The 16338-nt window shown below is 44.9% G+C and overlaps 2 protein-coding genes and 2 pseudogenes across 2 annotated transcripts; 1 reads left to right on the top strand and 3 right to left on the bottom strand.

Annotated features, from left to right (window-relative positions):
* Positions 1-978: 978 nt before the first annotated feature.
* On the bottom strand, positions 979-1984 carry LOC136491927 (mitochondrial phosphate carrier protein 3, mitochondrial-like). Its single transcript, XM_066488123.1, has 3 exons — positions 1682-1984; positions 1212-1344; positions 979-1112 (listed from the first exon to the last, which is right to left on the bottom strand). Exons 1-3 carry the CDS (start codon positions 1982-1984, stop codon positions 979-981), a joined length of 570 nt encoding a protein of 189 aa, XP_066344220.1.
* Positions 1985-3654: 1670 nt separating this feature from the next.
* On the bottom strand, positions 3655-4565 carry LOC136491926 (mitochondrial phosphate carrier protein 3, mitochondrial-like). Its single transcript, XM_066488122.1, has 3 exons — positions 4359-4565; positions 3889-4021; positions 3655-3773 (listed from the first exon to the last, which is right to left on the bottom strand). Exons 1-3 carry the CDS (start codon positions 4563-4565, stop codon positions 3655-3657), a joined length of 459 nt encoding a protein of 152 aa, XP_066344219.1.
* A 3448-nt stretch (positions 4566-8013) lies between these two features.
* LOC136490672 (mitochondrial phosphate carrier protein 3, mitochondrial-like) lies at positions 8014-10032 on the bottom strand (annotated as a pseudogene).
* Positions 10033-12658: 2626 nt separating this feature from the next.
* On the top strand, positions 12659-14624 carry LOC136490989 (probable fucosyltransferase 7; annotated as a pseudogene).
* The last annotated feature ends 1714 nt before the right edge of the window (positions 14625-16338 follow it).

Genomic DNA, 16338 nt, shown 5'->3' with positions numbered 1-16338 from the left:
ATTGAGTGCCAACAAGACTTGTTATCCTAAAGAAATGATATTATTATTTACAGCTGATAGTCAATGATTTCAAATGCATGAAAATCCTTTGAGCAACTAACCAATATACACCATCTCATTGGAGTCTAGGTCCAGTTATAATGGAGATGACTCAAGCAGTGTGGAAATATCTTTATATGCACACATAAAATCTTGGAAATCATTACAAGATCTCAAGAAGAACTATGTGCACCAGAACTACATTCTAGTAAAACTAACATTTACACCATAATAAGAAAACGAAATGTCAACAAGTGAGATTATAAGACTTATGATGAGTAAGAAAGGGCACCATTTTCAAAGCTGATGGTCAGTGTGACTCCGAAAGCATAAAATCCATTTAGTAATTAAGAAATATACACCATCTCATTGGAGTCTAGGTCCATGTCACAGTGGAGATGACTCAAGCAGCGTGGAATATCAATATATGCACACATAAAATCTTGAAAATCATTATACGATTTCAAGAAGAACTATGTGCACCAGAACTAATATTCTAGCAAAACTAATTTTTGTGCTAATAAAAAAACAAAGATATCAACAAGTATAAATGATAATGAAGATTGTCATCAGTGAGAACTGAGACCAGTATCCATAGCCGTTCCATGAATTCTACAACACTAACGCTAGAGTGGCAACCCTTTTGAAAAACAAGATAAGTTTGATCATCTTAGCAATACAAAATCTAATTTTTCAAAGCTTACATACCATTTATTTCAACAGTTGATTCTTAAGGGGCACAAACATAGTATAGTAAAAAGGTAGAAAGGAAAGCGATTCAAATTTATGTGACAGTTGACAACAAGCAAGAAGTAGGTACTTACAAGGAATTTGTTGGCCCCAGAGTGGAACAATTCCTTTATACAGTCTGAAAAATTTGATAGTGTTACAAAAAAGTGAAGACATGGATATACAGAAATAAAGTAGGCAAACCTCAACTCACCCAGAATAGCCTTCAGCTTTCACAAACTTTGGAAGGCCATCTGATAAACCTCTTGCAAAGCCAGGCTGCGTCTGCACACGGACCTTAACAGCTTCCATGGGGCAGAGGGCAATATCTGCAATCACATTAGCTGAAGCGGAACCCGCAAGGTAAATCAAAGTCTTCTACTTGGTGGCATACTCAGGGCCAGCAATGTCCGAGTAATACTTCTTGAATAACTCATAGAAACCGAACTTGCAGGCTCCCTGAGCACTGTATCCAAGTAGGGTAGGTACCCAGCCCCTGAAAAAGCCCTTGGGCCCTTGCTCTTTCAACAAAACACCAAAACCAGATGAGATACTCTTGTACTTGGCTGGATCGATCTGAGAAATCAGACAATAAAGTTTTCATTAGCAATCAGTTCATAACGACAACTATTCATTGAAAATGAACATAAACAAGAAGCAGGAATGTAATCATTGTGAGGTTTACCCCTTTCAGTGCAGGCTACTACGACAATGAAAATGTGATACCATATTTATAGAGCATTACGTACGGTAGCAGCTGGTTGCCTGGTTCGAGAATGATGTACCAGCATCAAACAACCGTCTAATAACTCTAACAACAGAGATCGCATCACGAATAGTCCTACGAATCGAAATGGGACACCTCGCGTAAATAACTCATCTATCCAAATCAAGCCAGCATCGAGACGCTCACCTGCATGTTGCACTTGACGAGGTCCAGGGGCGTGACGGTCATGTGCGTGAGCCCGCAGCTGGCGCCGCCGCCGACCGTGCACGCCGCGTAGAATGCCGGCGAGTACATCTCAATCCTCCGGCCCGGCTTGCTCGGCGCCCGCGCCCAACTAGCGGGCCGTGCCGCCGCCGCCGCCGCAGATGGCGCGGCGACTGTTTGCCCGCCCATGCTAGCGATGGCGGCCGCAAAGGGGGAGGCAGTGGCCGGGGCCGCATAAAGGAAGCTAGGGAGCAGCGCATTCAGCGAGCTCTCGGAGACCGCCATGGCGCCGGGGCAGGCTCAGGGTTCAGTTCGAGCGATTTCCTTACGGCTAGGGACGCGGCTAAGCCTGGGGGCTCGGTCGGATGGACGCTCATCGAGGCAGCGCGAGCGAGCGCGGCGTTTGTACGTGTGGGCGTGAGGCCCACCGCCCCTCGCTCCAGGGAGGGAGACATCCGGTGGCTGCGGACAACCCCCCCCCCCCCCCCCCTCTGCGCCACCAGAGAGGGGCGGGTTTTTTATAACGAGATAAATTAATATACGCACACATAAAATCTTGAAAATCATAGTGTGAATTCAAGAAGAACTATGTGCATGAAAATGCATGTCTTAGCATGTAGGTACATAAGTTAAACACAACAAGAGATAATTATGTGTAAAGAAAATACATGATATTAGATATTTATAAGCACCAAATGCTCATAGATGATTATCAAATACACAAATTTAAAATTAATTAGTGTCAAATCCTCTATCCTCTACAACATTAACCTGATATGTTTTTTAACGTACACAAAATTGGAGTCTAGCTCTGGTTTCAAAAAAAGGAGTCCCGCTCTAGAATGGCAGAGAAAACACAAGCAGTGCGGATAATTTAACTGCACACAAAAATTCTTGAAACCATACACAATTTCAAGAACTATCCGTCGAAATTAATATTATAGCGACCATATTTTATACATAATTAAAAAGAGATATAAACAATTGAGTGCCAACAAGACTTGTTATCCTAAAGAAATGATATTATTATTTACAGCTGATAGTCAATGATTTCAAATGCATGAAATCCTTTGAGCAACTAACCAATATACACCATCTCATTGGAGTCTAGGTCCAGTTATAATGGAGATGACTCAAGCAGTGTGGAAATATCTTTATATGCACACATAAAATCTTGGAAATCATTACAAGATCTCAAGAAGAACTATGTGCACCAGAACTACATTCTAGTAAAACTAACATTTACACCATAATAAGAAAACGAAATGTCAACAAGTGAGATTATAAGACTTATGATGAGTAAGAAAGGGCACCATTTTCAAAGCTGATGGTCAGTGTGACTCCGAAAGCATAAATCCATTTAGTAATTAAGAAATATACACCATCTCATTGGAGTCTAGGTCCATGTCACAGTGGAGATGACTCAAGCAGCGTGGAATATCAATATATGCACACATAAAATCTTGAAAATCATTATACGATTTCAAGAAGAACTATGTGCACCAGAACTAATATTCTAGCAAAACTAATTTTTGTGCTAATAAAAAAACAAAGATATCAACAAGTATAAATGATAATGAAGATTGTCATCAGTGAGAACTGAGACCAGTATCCATAGCCGTTCCATGAATTCTACAACACTAACGCTAGAGTGGCAACCCTTTTGAAAAACAAGATAGTTTGATCATCTTAGCAATACAAAATCTAATTTTTCAAAGCTTACATACCATTTATTTCAACAGTTGATTCTTAAGGGGCACAAACATAGTATAGTAAAAGGTAGAAAGGAAGCGATTCAAATTTATGTGACAGTTGACAACAAGCAGGAAGTAGGTACTTACAAGGAATTTGTTGGCCCCAGAGTGGAACAATTCCTTTATACAGTCTGGAAAATTTGACAGTGTTAGAAAAAAGTGAAGACATGGATATACAGAAATAAAGTAGGCAACCTCAACTCACCCAGAATAGCCTTCAGCTTTCACAAACTTTGGAAGGCCATCTGATAAACCTCTTGCAAAGCCAGGCTGCGTCTGCACACGGACCTTAACAGCTTCCATGGGGCAGAGGGCAATATCTGCAATCACTTCAGCCGAAGCGGAACCCGCAAGGTAAATCAAAGTCTTCTACTTGGCGGCATACTCAGGGCCAGCAATGTCCGAGTAATACTTCTTGAATAACTCATAGAAAACCGAACTTGCATGCTCCCTGAGCACTGTATCCAAGTAGGGTAGGTACCCAGCCCCTGAAAAAGCCCTTGGGCCCTTGCTCTTTCAACAAAACACCAAAACCAGATGAGATACTCTTGTACTTGGCTGGATCGATCTGAGAAATCAGACAATAAAAGTTTTCATTAGCAATCAGTTCATAACGACAACTATTCATTGAAATGAACATAAACAAGAAGCAGGAATGTAATCATGTGAGGTTTACCCCCTTTCAGTGCAGGCTACTACGACAATGAAAATGTGATACCATATTTATAGAGCATTACGTACGGTAGCAGCTGGTTGCCTGGTTCGAGAATGATGTACCAGCATCAAACAACCGTCTAATAACTCTAACAACAGAGATCGCATCACGAATAGTCCTACGAATCGAAATGGGACACCTCGCGTAAATAACTCATCTATCCAAATCAAGCCAGCATCGAGACGCTCACCTGCATGTTGCACTTGACGAGGTCCAGGGGCGTGACGGTCATGTGCGTGAGCCCGCAGCTGGCGACGCCGCCGACCGTGCACGCCGCGTAGAATGCCGGCGAGTACATCTCAATCCTCCGGCCCGGCTTGCTCGGCGCCCGCGCCCAACTAGCGGGCCGTGCCGCCGCCGCCGCCGCAGATGGCGCGGCGACCGTTTGCCCGCCCATGCTAGCGATGGCGGCCGCAAAGGGGAGGCAGTGGCCGGGGGGCCGCATAAAGGAAGCTAGGGAGCAGCGCATCACGAGCTCTCGGAGACCGCCATGGCGCCGGGGCAGGCTCAGGGTTCAGTTCGAGCGATTTCCTTACGGCTAGGGACACGGCTAAGCCTGGGGGCTCGGTCGGATGGACGCTCATCGAGGCAGCGCAAGCGAGCGCGGCGTTTGTACGTGTGTGGGCGTGAGGCCCACCGCCCTCGCTCCAGGGAGGAGACATCCGTGGCTGCGGACAAACCCCCCCCCCCCCCCCCCCCCCCCCGCCTCTGCGCCACCAGAGAGGGGCGGGCTTTTTATAACGAGATAAATTAATATACGCACACATAAAATCTTGAAAATCATAGTGTGAATTCAAGAAGAACTATGTGCATGAAAATGCATGTCTTAGCATGTAGGTACATAAGTTAAACACAACAAGAGATAATTATGTGTAAAGAAAATACATGATATTAGATATTATAAGCACCAAATGCTCATAGATGATTATCAAATACACAAATTTAAAATTAATTAGTGTCAAATCCTCTATCCTCTACAACATTAACCTGATATGTTTTTTAATGTACACAAAAATTGGAGTCTAGCTCTGGTTTCAAAAAAAGGAGTCCCGCTCTAGAATGGCAGAGAAAACACAAGCAGTGCGGATAATTTAACTGCACACAAAAATTCTTGAAACCATACACAATTTCAAGAACTATCCGTCGAAATTAATATTATAGCGACCATATTTTATACATAATTAAAAAGAGATATAAACAATTGAGTGCCAACAAGACTTGTTATCCTAAAGAAATGATATTATTATTTACAGCTGATAGTCAATGATTTCAAATGCATGAAAATCCTTTGAGCAACTAACCAATATACACCATCTCATTGGAGTCTAGGTCCAGTTATAATGGAGATGACTCAAGCAGTGTGGAAATATCTTTATATGCACACATAAAATCTTGGAATCATTACAAGATCTCAAGAAGAACTATGTGCACCAGAACTACATTCTAGTAAAACTAACATTTACACCATAATAAGAAAACGAAATGTCAACAAGTGAGATTATAAGACTTATGATGAGTAAGAAAGGGCACCATTTTCAAAGCTGATGGTCAGTGTGACTCCGAAAGCATAAATCCATTTAGTAATTAAGAAATATACACCATCTCATTGGGAGTCTAGGTCCATGTCACAGTGGAGATGACTCAAGCAGCGTGGAATATCAATATATGCACACATAAAATCTTGAAAATCATTATACGATTTCAAGAAGAACTATGTGCACCAGAACTAATATTCTAGCAAAACTAATTTTTGTGCTAATAAAAAAACAAAGATATCAACAAGTATAAATGATAATGAAGATTGTCATCAGTGAGAACTGAGACCAGTATCCATAGCCGTTCCATGAATTCTACAACACTAACGCTAGAGTGGCAACCCTTTTGAAAAACAAGATAAGTTTGATCATCTTAGCAATACAAAATCTAATTTTTCAAAGCTTACATACCATTTATTTCAACAGTTGATTCTTAAGGGGCACAAACATAGTATAGTAAAAAGGTAGAAAGGAAAGCGATTCAAATTTATGTGACAGTTGACAACAAGCAGGAAGTAGGTACTTACAAGGAATTTGTTGGCCCCAGAGTGGAACAATTCCTTTATACAGTCTGAAAAATTTGATAGTGTTACAAAAAAAGTGAAGACATGGATATACAGAAATAAAGTAGGCAAACCTCAACTCACCCAGAATAGCCTTCAGCTTTCACAAACTTGGAAGGCCATCTGATAAACCTCTTGCAAAGCCAGGCTGCGTCTGCCACACGGACCTGTAACAGCTTCCATGGGGCAGAGGGCAATATCTGCAATCACATTAGCCGAAGCGGAACCCGCAAGGTAAATCAAAGTCTTCTACTTGGTGGCATACTCAGGGCCAGCAATGTCGAGTAATACTTCTTGAATAACTCATAGAAACCGAACTTGCAGGCTCCCTGAGCACTGTATCCAAGTAGGGTAGGTACCCAGCCCCTGAAAAAGCCCTTGGGCCCTTGCTCTTTCAACCAAAACACCAAAACCAGATGAGATACTCTTGTACTTGGCTGGATCGATCTGAGAAATCAGACAATAAAAGTTTTCATTAGCAATCAGTTCATAACGACAACTATTCATTGAAAATGAACATAAACAAGAAGCAGGAATGTAATCATTGTGAGGTTTACCCCTTTCAGTGCAGGCTACTACGACAATGAAAATGTGATACCATATTTATAGAGCATTACGTACGGTAGCAGCTGGTTGCCTGGTTCGAGAATGATGTACCAGCATCAAACAACCGTCTAATAACTCTAACAACAGAGATCGCATCACGAATAGTCCTACGAATCGAAATGGGACACCTCGCGTAAATAACTCATCTATCCAAATCAAGCCAGCATCGAGACGCTCACCTGCATGTTGCACTTGACGAGGTCCAGGGGCGTGACGGTCATGTGCGTGAGCCCGCAGCTGGCGACGCCGCCGACCGTGCACGCCGCGTAGAATGCCGGCGAGTACATCTCAATCCTCCGGCCCGGCTTGCTCGGCGCCCGCGCCCAACTAGCGGGCCGTGCCGCCGCCGCCGCCGCAGATGGCGCGGCGATGTTTGCCCGCCCATGCTAGCGATGGCGGCCGCAAAGGGGGAGGCAGTGGCCGGGCCGCATAAAGGAAGCTAGGGAGCAGCGCATTCAGCGAGCTCTCGGAGACCGCCATGGCGCCGGGGCAGGCTCAGGGTTCAGTTCGAGCGATTTCCTTACGGCTAGGGACGCGGCTAAGCCTGGGGGCTCGGTCGGATGGACGCTCATCGAGGCAGCGCGAGCGAGCGCGGCGTTTGTACGTGTGGGCGTGAGGCCCACCGCCCCTCGCTCCAGGGAGGGAGACATCCGGTGGCTGCGGACAACCCCCCCCCCCCCTCTGCGCCACCAGAGAGGGGCGGGCTTTTATAACGAGATAAATTAATATACGCACACATAAAATCTTGAAAATCATAGTGTGATTTCAAGAAGAACTATGTGCATGAAAATGCATGTCTTAGCATGTAGGTACATAAGTTAAACACAACAAGAGATAATTATGTGTAAAGAAAATACATGATATTAGATATTTATAAGCACCAAATGCTCATAGATGATTATCAAATACACAAATTTAAAATTAATTAGTGTCAAATCCTCTATCCTCTACAACATTAACCTGATATGTTTTTTAATGTACACAAAATTGGAGTCTAGCTCTGGTTTCAAAAAAAGGAGTCCCGCTCTAGAATGGCAGAGAAACACAAGCAGTGCGGATAATTTAACTGCACACAAAAATTCTTGAAACCATACACAATTTCAAGAACTATCCGTCGAAATTAATATTATAGCGACGACCATATTTTATACATAATTAAAAAGAGATATAAACAATTGAGTGCCAACAAGACTTGTTATCCTAAAGAAATGATATTATTATTTACAGCTGATAGTCAATGATTTCAAATGCATGAAAATCCTTTGAGCAACTAACCAATATACACCATCTCATTGGAGTCTAGGTCCAGTTATAATGGAGATGACTCAAGCAGTGTGGAAATATCTTTATATGCACACATAAAATCTTGGAAATCATTACAAGATCTCAAGAAGAACTATGTGCACCAGAACTACATTCTAGTAAAACTAACATTTACACCATAATAAGAAAACGAAATGTCAACAAGTGAGATTATAAGACTTATGATGAGTAAGAAAGGGCACCATTTTCAAAGCTGATGGTCAGTGTGACTCCGAAAGCATAAAATCCATTTAGTAATTAAGAAATATACACCATCTCATTGGAGTCTAGGTCCATGTCACAGTGGAGATGACTCAAGCAGCGTGGAATATCAATATATGCACACATAAAATCTTGAAAATCATTATACGATTTCAAGAAGAACTATGTGCACCAGAACTAATATTCTAGCAAAACTAATTTTTGTGCTAATAAAAAAACAAAGATATCAACAAGTATAAATGATAATGAAGATTGTCATCAGTGAGAACTGAGACCAGTATCCATAGCCGTTCCATGAATTCTACAACACTAACGCTAGAGTGGCAACCCTTTTGAAAAACAAGATAAGTTTGATCATCTTAGCAATACAAAATCTAATTTTTCAAAGCTTACATACCATTTATTTCAACAGTTGATTCTTAAGGGGCACAAACATAGTATAGTAAAAAGGTAGAAAGGAAAGCGATTCAAATTTATGTGACAGTTGACAACAAGCAGGAAGTAGGTACTTACAAGGAATTTGTTGGCCCCAGAGTGGAACAATTCCTTTATACAGTCTGAAAAATTTGATAGTGTTACAAAAAAGTGAAGACATGGATATACAGAAATAAAGTAGGCAAACCTCAACTCACCCAGAATAGCCTTCAGCTTTCACAAACTTTGGAAGGCCATCTGATAAACCTCTTGCAAAGCCAGGCTGCGTCTGCACACGGACCTTAACAGCTTCCATGGGGCAGAGGGCAATATCTGCAATCACATTAGCCGAAGCGGAACCCGCAAGGTAAATCAAAGTCTTCTACTTGGCGGCATACTCAGGGCCAGCAATGTCCGAGTAATACTTCTTGAATAACTCATAGAAACCGAACTTGCAGGCTCCCTGAGCACTGTATCCAAGTAGGGTAGGTACCCAGCCCCTGAAAAAGCCCTTGGGCCCTTGCTCTTTCAACAAAACACCAAAACCAGATGAGATACTCTTGTACTTGGCTGGATCGATCTGAGAAATCAGACAATAAAAGTTTTCATTAGCAATCAGTTCATAACGACAACTATTCATTGAAAATGAACATAAACAAGAAGCAGGAATGTAATCATTGTGAGGTTTACCCCTTTCAGTGCAGGCTACTACGACAATGAAAATGTGATACCATATTTATAGAGCATTACGTACGGTAGCAGCTGGTTGCCTGGTTCGAGAATGATGTACCAGCATCAAACAACCGTCTAATAACTCTAACAACAGAGATCGCATCACGAATAGTCCTACCAATCGAAATGGGACACCTCGCGTAAATAACTCATCTATCCAAATCAAGCCAGCATCGAGACGCTCACCTGCATGTTGCACTTGACGAGGTCCAGGGGCGTGACGGTCATGTGCGTGAGCCCGCAGCTGGCGACGCCGCCGACCGTGCACGCCGCGTAGAATGCCGGCGAGTACATCTCAATCCTCCGGCCCGGCTTGCTCGGCGCCGCGCCCAACTAGCGGGCCGTGCCGCCGCCCCGCCGCATGGCGCGGCGCGCGCCGTTTGCCCGCCCACGCTATCGGATGGCGGCCGCAAAGGGGGAGGCAGTGGCCGGGGCCGCATAAAGGAAGCTAGGGAGCAGCGCATTTCAGCGAGCTCTCGGAGACCGCCATGGTGCCGGGGCAGGCTCAGGGTTCAGTTCGAGCGATTTCCTTACGGCTAGGGACGCGGCTAAGCCTGGGGGCTCGGTCGGATGGACGCTCATCGAGGCAGCGCGAGCGAGCGCGGCGTTTGTACGTGTGGGCGTGAGGCCCACCGCCCCTCGCTCCAGGGAGGGAGACATCCGGTGGCTGCGGACAACCCCCCCCCCCCCCTGCGCCACCAGAGGGGCGGGCTTTTTATAACGAGATAAATTAATATACGCACACATAAAATCTTGAAAATCATAGTGTGAATTCAAGAAGAACTATGTGCATGAAAATGCATGTCTTAGCATGCAGGTACATAAGTTAAACACAACAAGAGATAATTATGTGTAAAGAAAATACGTGATATTGGATAGTTATAAGCACCAAATGCTCATAGATGATTATCAAATACAAATTTAAAATTAATTAGTGTCAAATCCTCTATCCTCTACAACATTAACCTGATATGTTTTTTAATGTACACAAAATTGGAGTCTAGCTCTGGTTTCAAAAAAAAGGAGTCCAGCTCTAGAATGGCAGAGAAAACACAACAGGCGCGATAATTTAACCACACAAAAATTCTTGAAACCATACACAATTTCAAGAACTATCCGTCGAAATTAATATTATACGACCATATTTTATACATAATTAAAAGAGATATAAACAATTGAGTGCCAACAAGACTTGTTATCCTAAAGAAATGATATTATTATTTACAGCTGATAGTCAATGATTTCAAATGCATGAAAATCCTTTGAGCACTAACCAATATACACCATCTCATTGGAGTCTAGGTCCAGTTATAATGGAGATGACTCAAGCAGTGTGGAAATATCTTTATATGCACACATAAAATCTTGGAAATCATTACAAGATCTCAAGAAGAACTATGTGCACCAGAACTACATTCTAGTAAAACTAACATTTACACCATAATAAGAAAACGAAATGTCAACAAGTGAGATTATAAGACTTATGATGAGTAAGAAAGGGCACCATTTTCAAAGCTGATGGTCAGTGTGACTCCGAAAGCATAAAATCCATTTAGTAATTAAGAAATATACACCATCTCATTGGAGTCTAGGTCCATGTCACAGTGGAGATGACTCAAGCAGCGTGGAATATCTATATGCACACATAAAATCTTGAAAATCATTATACGATTTCAAGAAGAACTATGTGCACCAGAACTAATATTCTAGCAAAACTAATTTTTGTGCTAATAAAAAACAAAGATATCAACAAGTATAAATGATAATGAAGATTGTCATCAGTGAGAACTGAGACCAGTATCCATAGCCGTTCCATGAATTCTACAACACTAAATTTGTTGCACACTCGGTGAATTAAATCATGTACACGAAATCACGTAGATGAGTGAAGTTGCATCACCAATACTAAAGAAGATACCATCCATTTATTTCATTGCATCATTAACATCATAGTTGAGATTACAATCACAAAACATGCTTAACGCTAGAGTGGCAACCCTTTTGAAAAACAAGATAAGTTTGATCATCTTAGCAATACAAAATCTACTTTTTCAAAGCTTACATACCATTTATTTCAACAGTTGATTCTTAAGGGGCACAAACATAGTATAGTAAAAAGTAGAAAGGAAAGCGATTCAAATTTATGTGACAGTTGACAACAAGCAGGAAGTAGGTACTACAAGGAATTTGTCGGCCCCAGAGTGGAACAATTCCTTTATACAGTCTGGAAAATTTGACAGTGTTACAAAAAAGTGAAGACATGGATATACAGAAATAAAGTAGGCAAACCTCAACTCACCCAAAATAGCCTTCAGCTTTCACAAACTTTGGAAGGCCATCTGATAAACCTCTTGCAAAGCCAGGCTGCGTCTGCACACGGACCTTAACAGCTTCCATGGGGCAGAGGGCAATATCTGCAATCACTTCAGCCGAAGCGGAACCCGCATGGTAAATCAAAGTCTTCTACTTGGCGGCATACTCAGGGCCAGCAATGTCCGAGTAATACTTCTTGAACAACTCATAGAAACCGAACTTGCATGCTCCCTGAGCACTGTATCCAAGTAGGGTAGGTACCCATCCCCCGAAAAAGCCCTTGGGCCCTTGCTCTTTCAACAAAACACCAAAACCAGATGAGATACTCTTGTACTTGGCTGGATCGATCTGAGAAATCAGACAATAAAAGTTTTCATTAGCAATCAGTTCATAACGACAACTATTCATTGAAAATGAACATAAACAAGAAGCAGGAATGTAATCATTGTGAGGTTTACCCCTTTCAGTGCAGGCTACTACGACAATGAAAATGTGATACCATATTTATAGAGCATTACGTACGGTAGCAGCTGGTTGCCTGGTTCGAGAATGATGTACCAGCATCAAACAACCGTCTAATAACTCTAACAACAGAGATCGCATCACGAATAGTCCTACCAATCGAAATGGGACACCTCGCGTAAATAACTCATCTATCCAAATCAAGCCAGCATCGAGACGCTCACCAGCATGTTGCACTTGACGAGGTCCAGGGGCGTGACGGTCATGTGCGTGAGCCCGCAGCTGGCGACGTAGGCAGCAAAGTTTCGTTTCCTGTCTAGTCCTAGGCAGCCAATCGAGTGATGGATCAGAAGAAGGTCATGAGGTCTCACTCGTCACCGTGGCGTGGATTGGCGGCGCGACGGCGGTGGTGTCAGGCGGCCGCGCGGCCGACGACGGTTCTTGTGATCGCGGTGACCGTGTTTGCCCCTGCTCCTGGCCGTCGTCCTCTTCGGCTTCCGGGTGACGCCCTCGGGCGCCAACAGTACCTGGGTCTCGGCCGGAGTACGCGTCGTCCTCAAAGCCGGTACGTACGTACTCTCCCACGGTGTCATGCATGCATGCACATGATGGCTCGCTAGCTTACTATTAGCATGCAACCACATGACAAGCAGTTGGTGCTAATCATTTCTATAATCGTATCCCTGTCAACAATAATATACATGTGCACGAAATAATTTAAGGGGAGCACCTGCTTTAATTTTCTGCATGCATTGCATGGCATTGTCCGACCAAGGCACCGGGTCTTGGTCCATTGGCGACGGTTGCCGGTCCCAGCGAAACCGTGCTGCTGGGCGGCCTCCTCTCGCCGGACTTCGACGAAAGCTCCTGCCTCACAGCCGCTACACCAGCAGCAGCGCTGTACCGCCGGCCGTCCACTGGCACGCCGTTCCTCCTACCTTGTCTCCGCTCTGCGCCGCTACGAGTCGTTGCATATGCACACGCCGCTGCGGCCCCGGCACTCCAGCCTACGCGCGCGCCGTCGAGCTCCTGCGCGCGAACGCCTCCTTTGCTACTTCGTCGTCCTCCGCCGCCGCCTCCGGATCATCGTGCAGCTACGCCGTGTGGACACCCGATCGAGGGGCCTCGGCAACCGCATCCTGTCCATCACCTCGACCTCCTCTACGCGCTGCTCACCGACCCGTCCTGCTCCTCCACAGCAGTCGGCGACGACCTCCACGGCCTCTTCTGCGAGCCGTTCCCGGGCTCCACGTGGATCCTGCCGGCGGCGGACAAAGACAACAAGGACGACTTCCCTATCCGCGGCATCGAGAAGCTCACCGACTGGTGGCACCACGACACCTGGGCTCCGTGCTGCGGCGCGGCGAGGATCCCGGCGTGGCGCCGTGGCTGTACGTGCACATGCGGCACGACTACACCAAGGACAACCGCGACCAGCAGTTCTTCTGCGACGACGTGCAGGCCAAGCTGGGGACCGTGCCGTGGCTCGTGTTCCGGTCGGACAACTACTTCGTGCCGGGCTTGTTCCTGATGCCACGGCACGAGGCTGAGCTGGCGCGCATGTTCCCGCGCCGCGACGTCGTGTTCCACCACCTCGGCCGCTACCTGTTCCACCCGAGCAACACGGTGTGGAGCATGGTGACCCGGTACCACGACGACTCCTACTTCGCCAAGGCGGACGAGCGCGTGGGCATCCAGGTGCGCAGGTTCTACTGGGCGCCCATCTCCACCGACGACCTCTTCGGCCAGATCCTCAACTGCACGCAGCGCGAGGACATCCTGCCCGGTGCTGCCGGCGGCGTTCCCGCGGCGGCCAAAGGCGGCAGCACCGCCGGCGGCCAGCCTGGGAAACAGAAGGCCGTGCTCGTCGTGTCCCTGCACGGCGAGTACTCCGAGAAGCTCAGGGACCTGTACCACGAGCACGGAGCGGCGGGCGGGGAGGCGGTGAGCGTGTACCAGCCCACGCACCTGGGCTCGCAGCGCTCCGGCGAGCAGCAGCACAACCAGAAGGCGCTGGCGGAGATGGTGCTGCTCAGCTTCTCGGACGCGGTGGTCACCTCCGCCGTCTCGACGTTTGGGTACGTCGGGCAGGGGCTCGCGGGGCTGAGACCTTGGGTGCTTACGAGCCCCGTCGACAAGAAGGCGCCCGCCGACACGCCGTGCCGGCGCGCCGCTACCATCGAGCCGTGCTTCCATGCGCCGCTGGACTACGATTGCCGGGCCAAAGCAAAAGGTGACGCCGGCAGGAGGGTGCGGCACATCCGACACTGCGACGACTTCCCGCGGGGTGTGCAGTTGGTGGAATGATGAACTGCTGTCACATCGGCGGTTAGGAAGCCACCAGGCACCCACCAGTTTTCTCGTTATATTATGATTAATTGTGAGAATAAATACAGCATTTCAATCTAAGAGAGGTTACTGTAAAAAAACAATTAAGTCAGCTGACCCACGCAAATGGCGTGGGAAGCTACATTTTCTACTATACCATTTGTATTTTTACACTAAAAAATAGTTTTTGTCAACAGTTTTTGTTTCTTTAAGTTGTCTCATTATATGGGTTCTTACTCCATGCCTTTCTGTTACACTTATAGGCACAAACTTCTAGCTATTGCTGATCAAGACCTTGGCTTAAACCTATTATCGTCTCTCTTGTGTCTTCCTTTTTTTCCCACCCCAATCACACGGTTATGCGATTTATGTTGATGCCGCGCGCCGGCCAAAATGAAGGTAGTATTTATTTTCGTTTTGGTGTGCTCCGGTACTTAAGAAAATCACAGCCTAAGTCACTCAGAATTTGTTCAATTTCTTAACCTTCTTCTAAATTAAAATTTTAGAACATTTTGTACATTCGATTGCGGATTCATAATTGCCTTTTTGATCTAAAACACAGTTTTTTTTTGTGATAATATCTAAAACATAGTTTTTTTTGTGATAAGATTTAAAAACATACAGCCTGTTCGCTTGCTCGTATCGACTTATAAGTCATGGCTTATCAGCCAACGAACAATATTTTTCTCTCACACCAAACCAGTCAACAGTACTTTCAGCCATGACTTATAAGCCAAACCAGTCCAAACGAATAGTGCGATAGTTGGATCCATCACAATGCTACTCATGCCTATTGGAGCACCATTATTGCCTCATCAAGCAGCCACTGACCATCCTTTCATCGTGCCAACAACCATCGATGTCTCAAGTCTTCTAAAAGAAATCATGAGCCATCACTGGTGATTTGATATTAGGTCTGCCCATACCACTCCATCGCATTGTTTTTAGACATGACATGACCACATTTATTTCCACTTGTGATATCTTCTTGTGAAGAAAAAAATGGACGGTACTTGTTGCATTGTCCTCAAACTTTCATACTTTTCACACATGTGCACTAGGAATCAATGGAGCAATATCACATAAAACATCAAATGTTGGTACGATTTTTTTGATTTGGTCAAAATGCTGGCCGTCGAAGCCTATTACTCTTCCAGGTCACTTCCAAATTTAAATCTAGATCGTTGAAATCAACATGTTCCATTTGGTTGTTTCCCCTTTATAAACGTCAGTATGCAAAACTTTCTAGCTAAAACAACGGGTAAAGAGCAACTAGACAAGAAGACATGTTGGGATGGCAAGGTGTAGAGCATCGGAAATGAAGGAGGGTGATGGGAGTGGGAGTGTCCAATCTTCTGTTAGGTGAAGGTAAGTCATGGTTGGTAGGAAATTTGACACACACGATCTAACTTCCGATGCAAAGACTCGAACCCAACAACCGCAACACCACTTCTCTAAGTAGCAATCGTGCACTGCCAGGTTGACCTCGCCACGATAGCTAATCCTTGCCTACAAATCAAGAACAAAGGAAGCACACAATCTAGAAATATTGCTAATTAATATAGATGGAACTTACAAGTTGGGGTCTCACAGACCGATGGACAACGAAACTATTTGATAACATATTAATCTAAGCAAAATTCAAATCCCAATTTGGATGATGACCACTGAATATATAGTCTAAGTGGTGTCC

The sequence above is a fragment of the Miscanthus floridulus genome, chromosome 11 (genome assembly GCF_019320115.1).
Source record: "Miscanthus floridulus cultivar M001 chromosome 11, ASM1932011v1, whole genome shotgun sequence".
Lineage (NCBI taxonomy): Eukaryota > Viridiplantae > Streptophyta > Magnoliopsida > Poales > Poaceae > Miscanthus > Miscanthus floridulus.
Note: the sequence above shows the minus strand (reverse complement) of the source record. Positions and strands in the feature narration are given on the sequence as shown.

What these genes read in the sequence shown, in the direction of transcription:
- LOC136491927 (XM_066488123.1), bottom strand. Translation starts at nt 1,984, where the DNA reads ATGGCGGTCTCCGAGAGCTCGCTGAATGCGCTGCTCCCTAGCTTCCTT. An exon ending in TCGTCAAGTGCAACATGCAG is followed by an intron (nt 1,345 to 1,681) that starts GTGAGCGTCTCG and finishes CTGATTTCTCAG; the next exon opens with ATCGATCCAGCCAAGTACAA. An exon ending in TCAGGGAGCCTGCAAGTTCG is followed by an intron (nt 1,113 to 1,211) that starts GTTTCTATGAGT and finishes GTTCCGCTTCAG; the next exon opens with CTAATGTGATTGCAGATATT.
- LOC136491926 (XM_066488122.1), bottom strand. Translation starts at nt 4,565, where the DNA reads ATGGGCGGGCAAACGGTCGCCGCGCCATCTGCGGCGGCGGCGGCGGCA. An exon ending in TCGTCAAGTGCAACATGCAG is followed by an intron (nt 4,022 to 4,358) that starts GTGAGCGTCTCG and finishes CTGATTTCTCAG; the next exon opens with ATCGATCCAGCCAAGTACAA. An exon ending in TCAGGGAGCATGCAAGTTCG is followed by an intron (nt 3,774 to 3,888) that starts GTTTTCTATGAG and finishes AAGTGATTGCAG; the next exon opens with ATATTGCCCTCTGCCCCATG.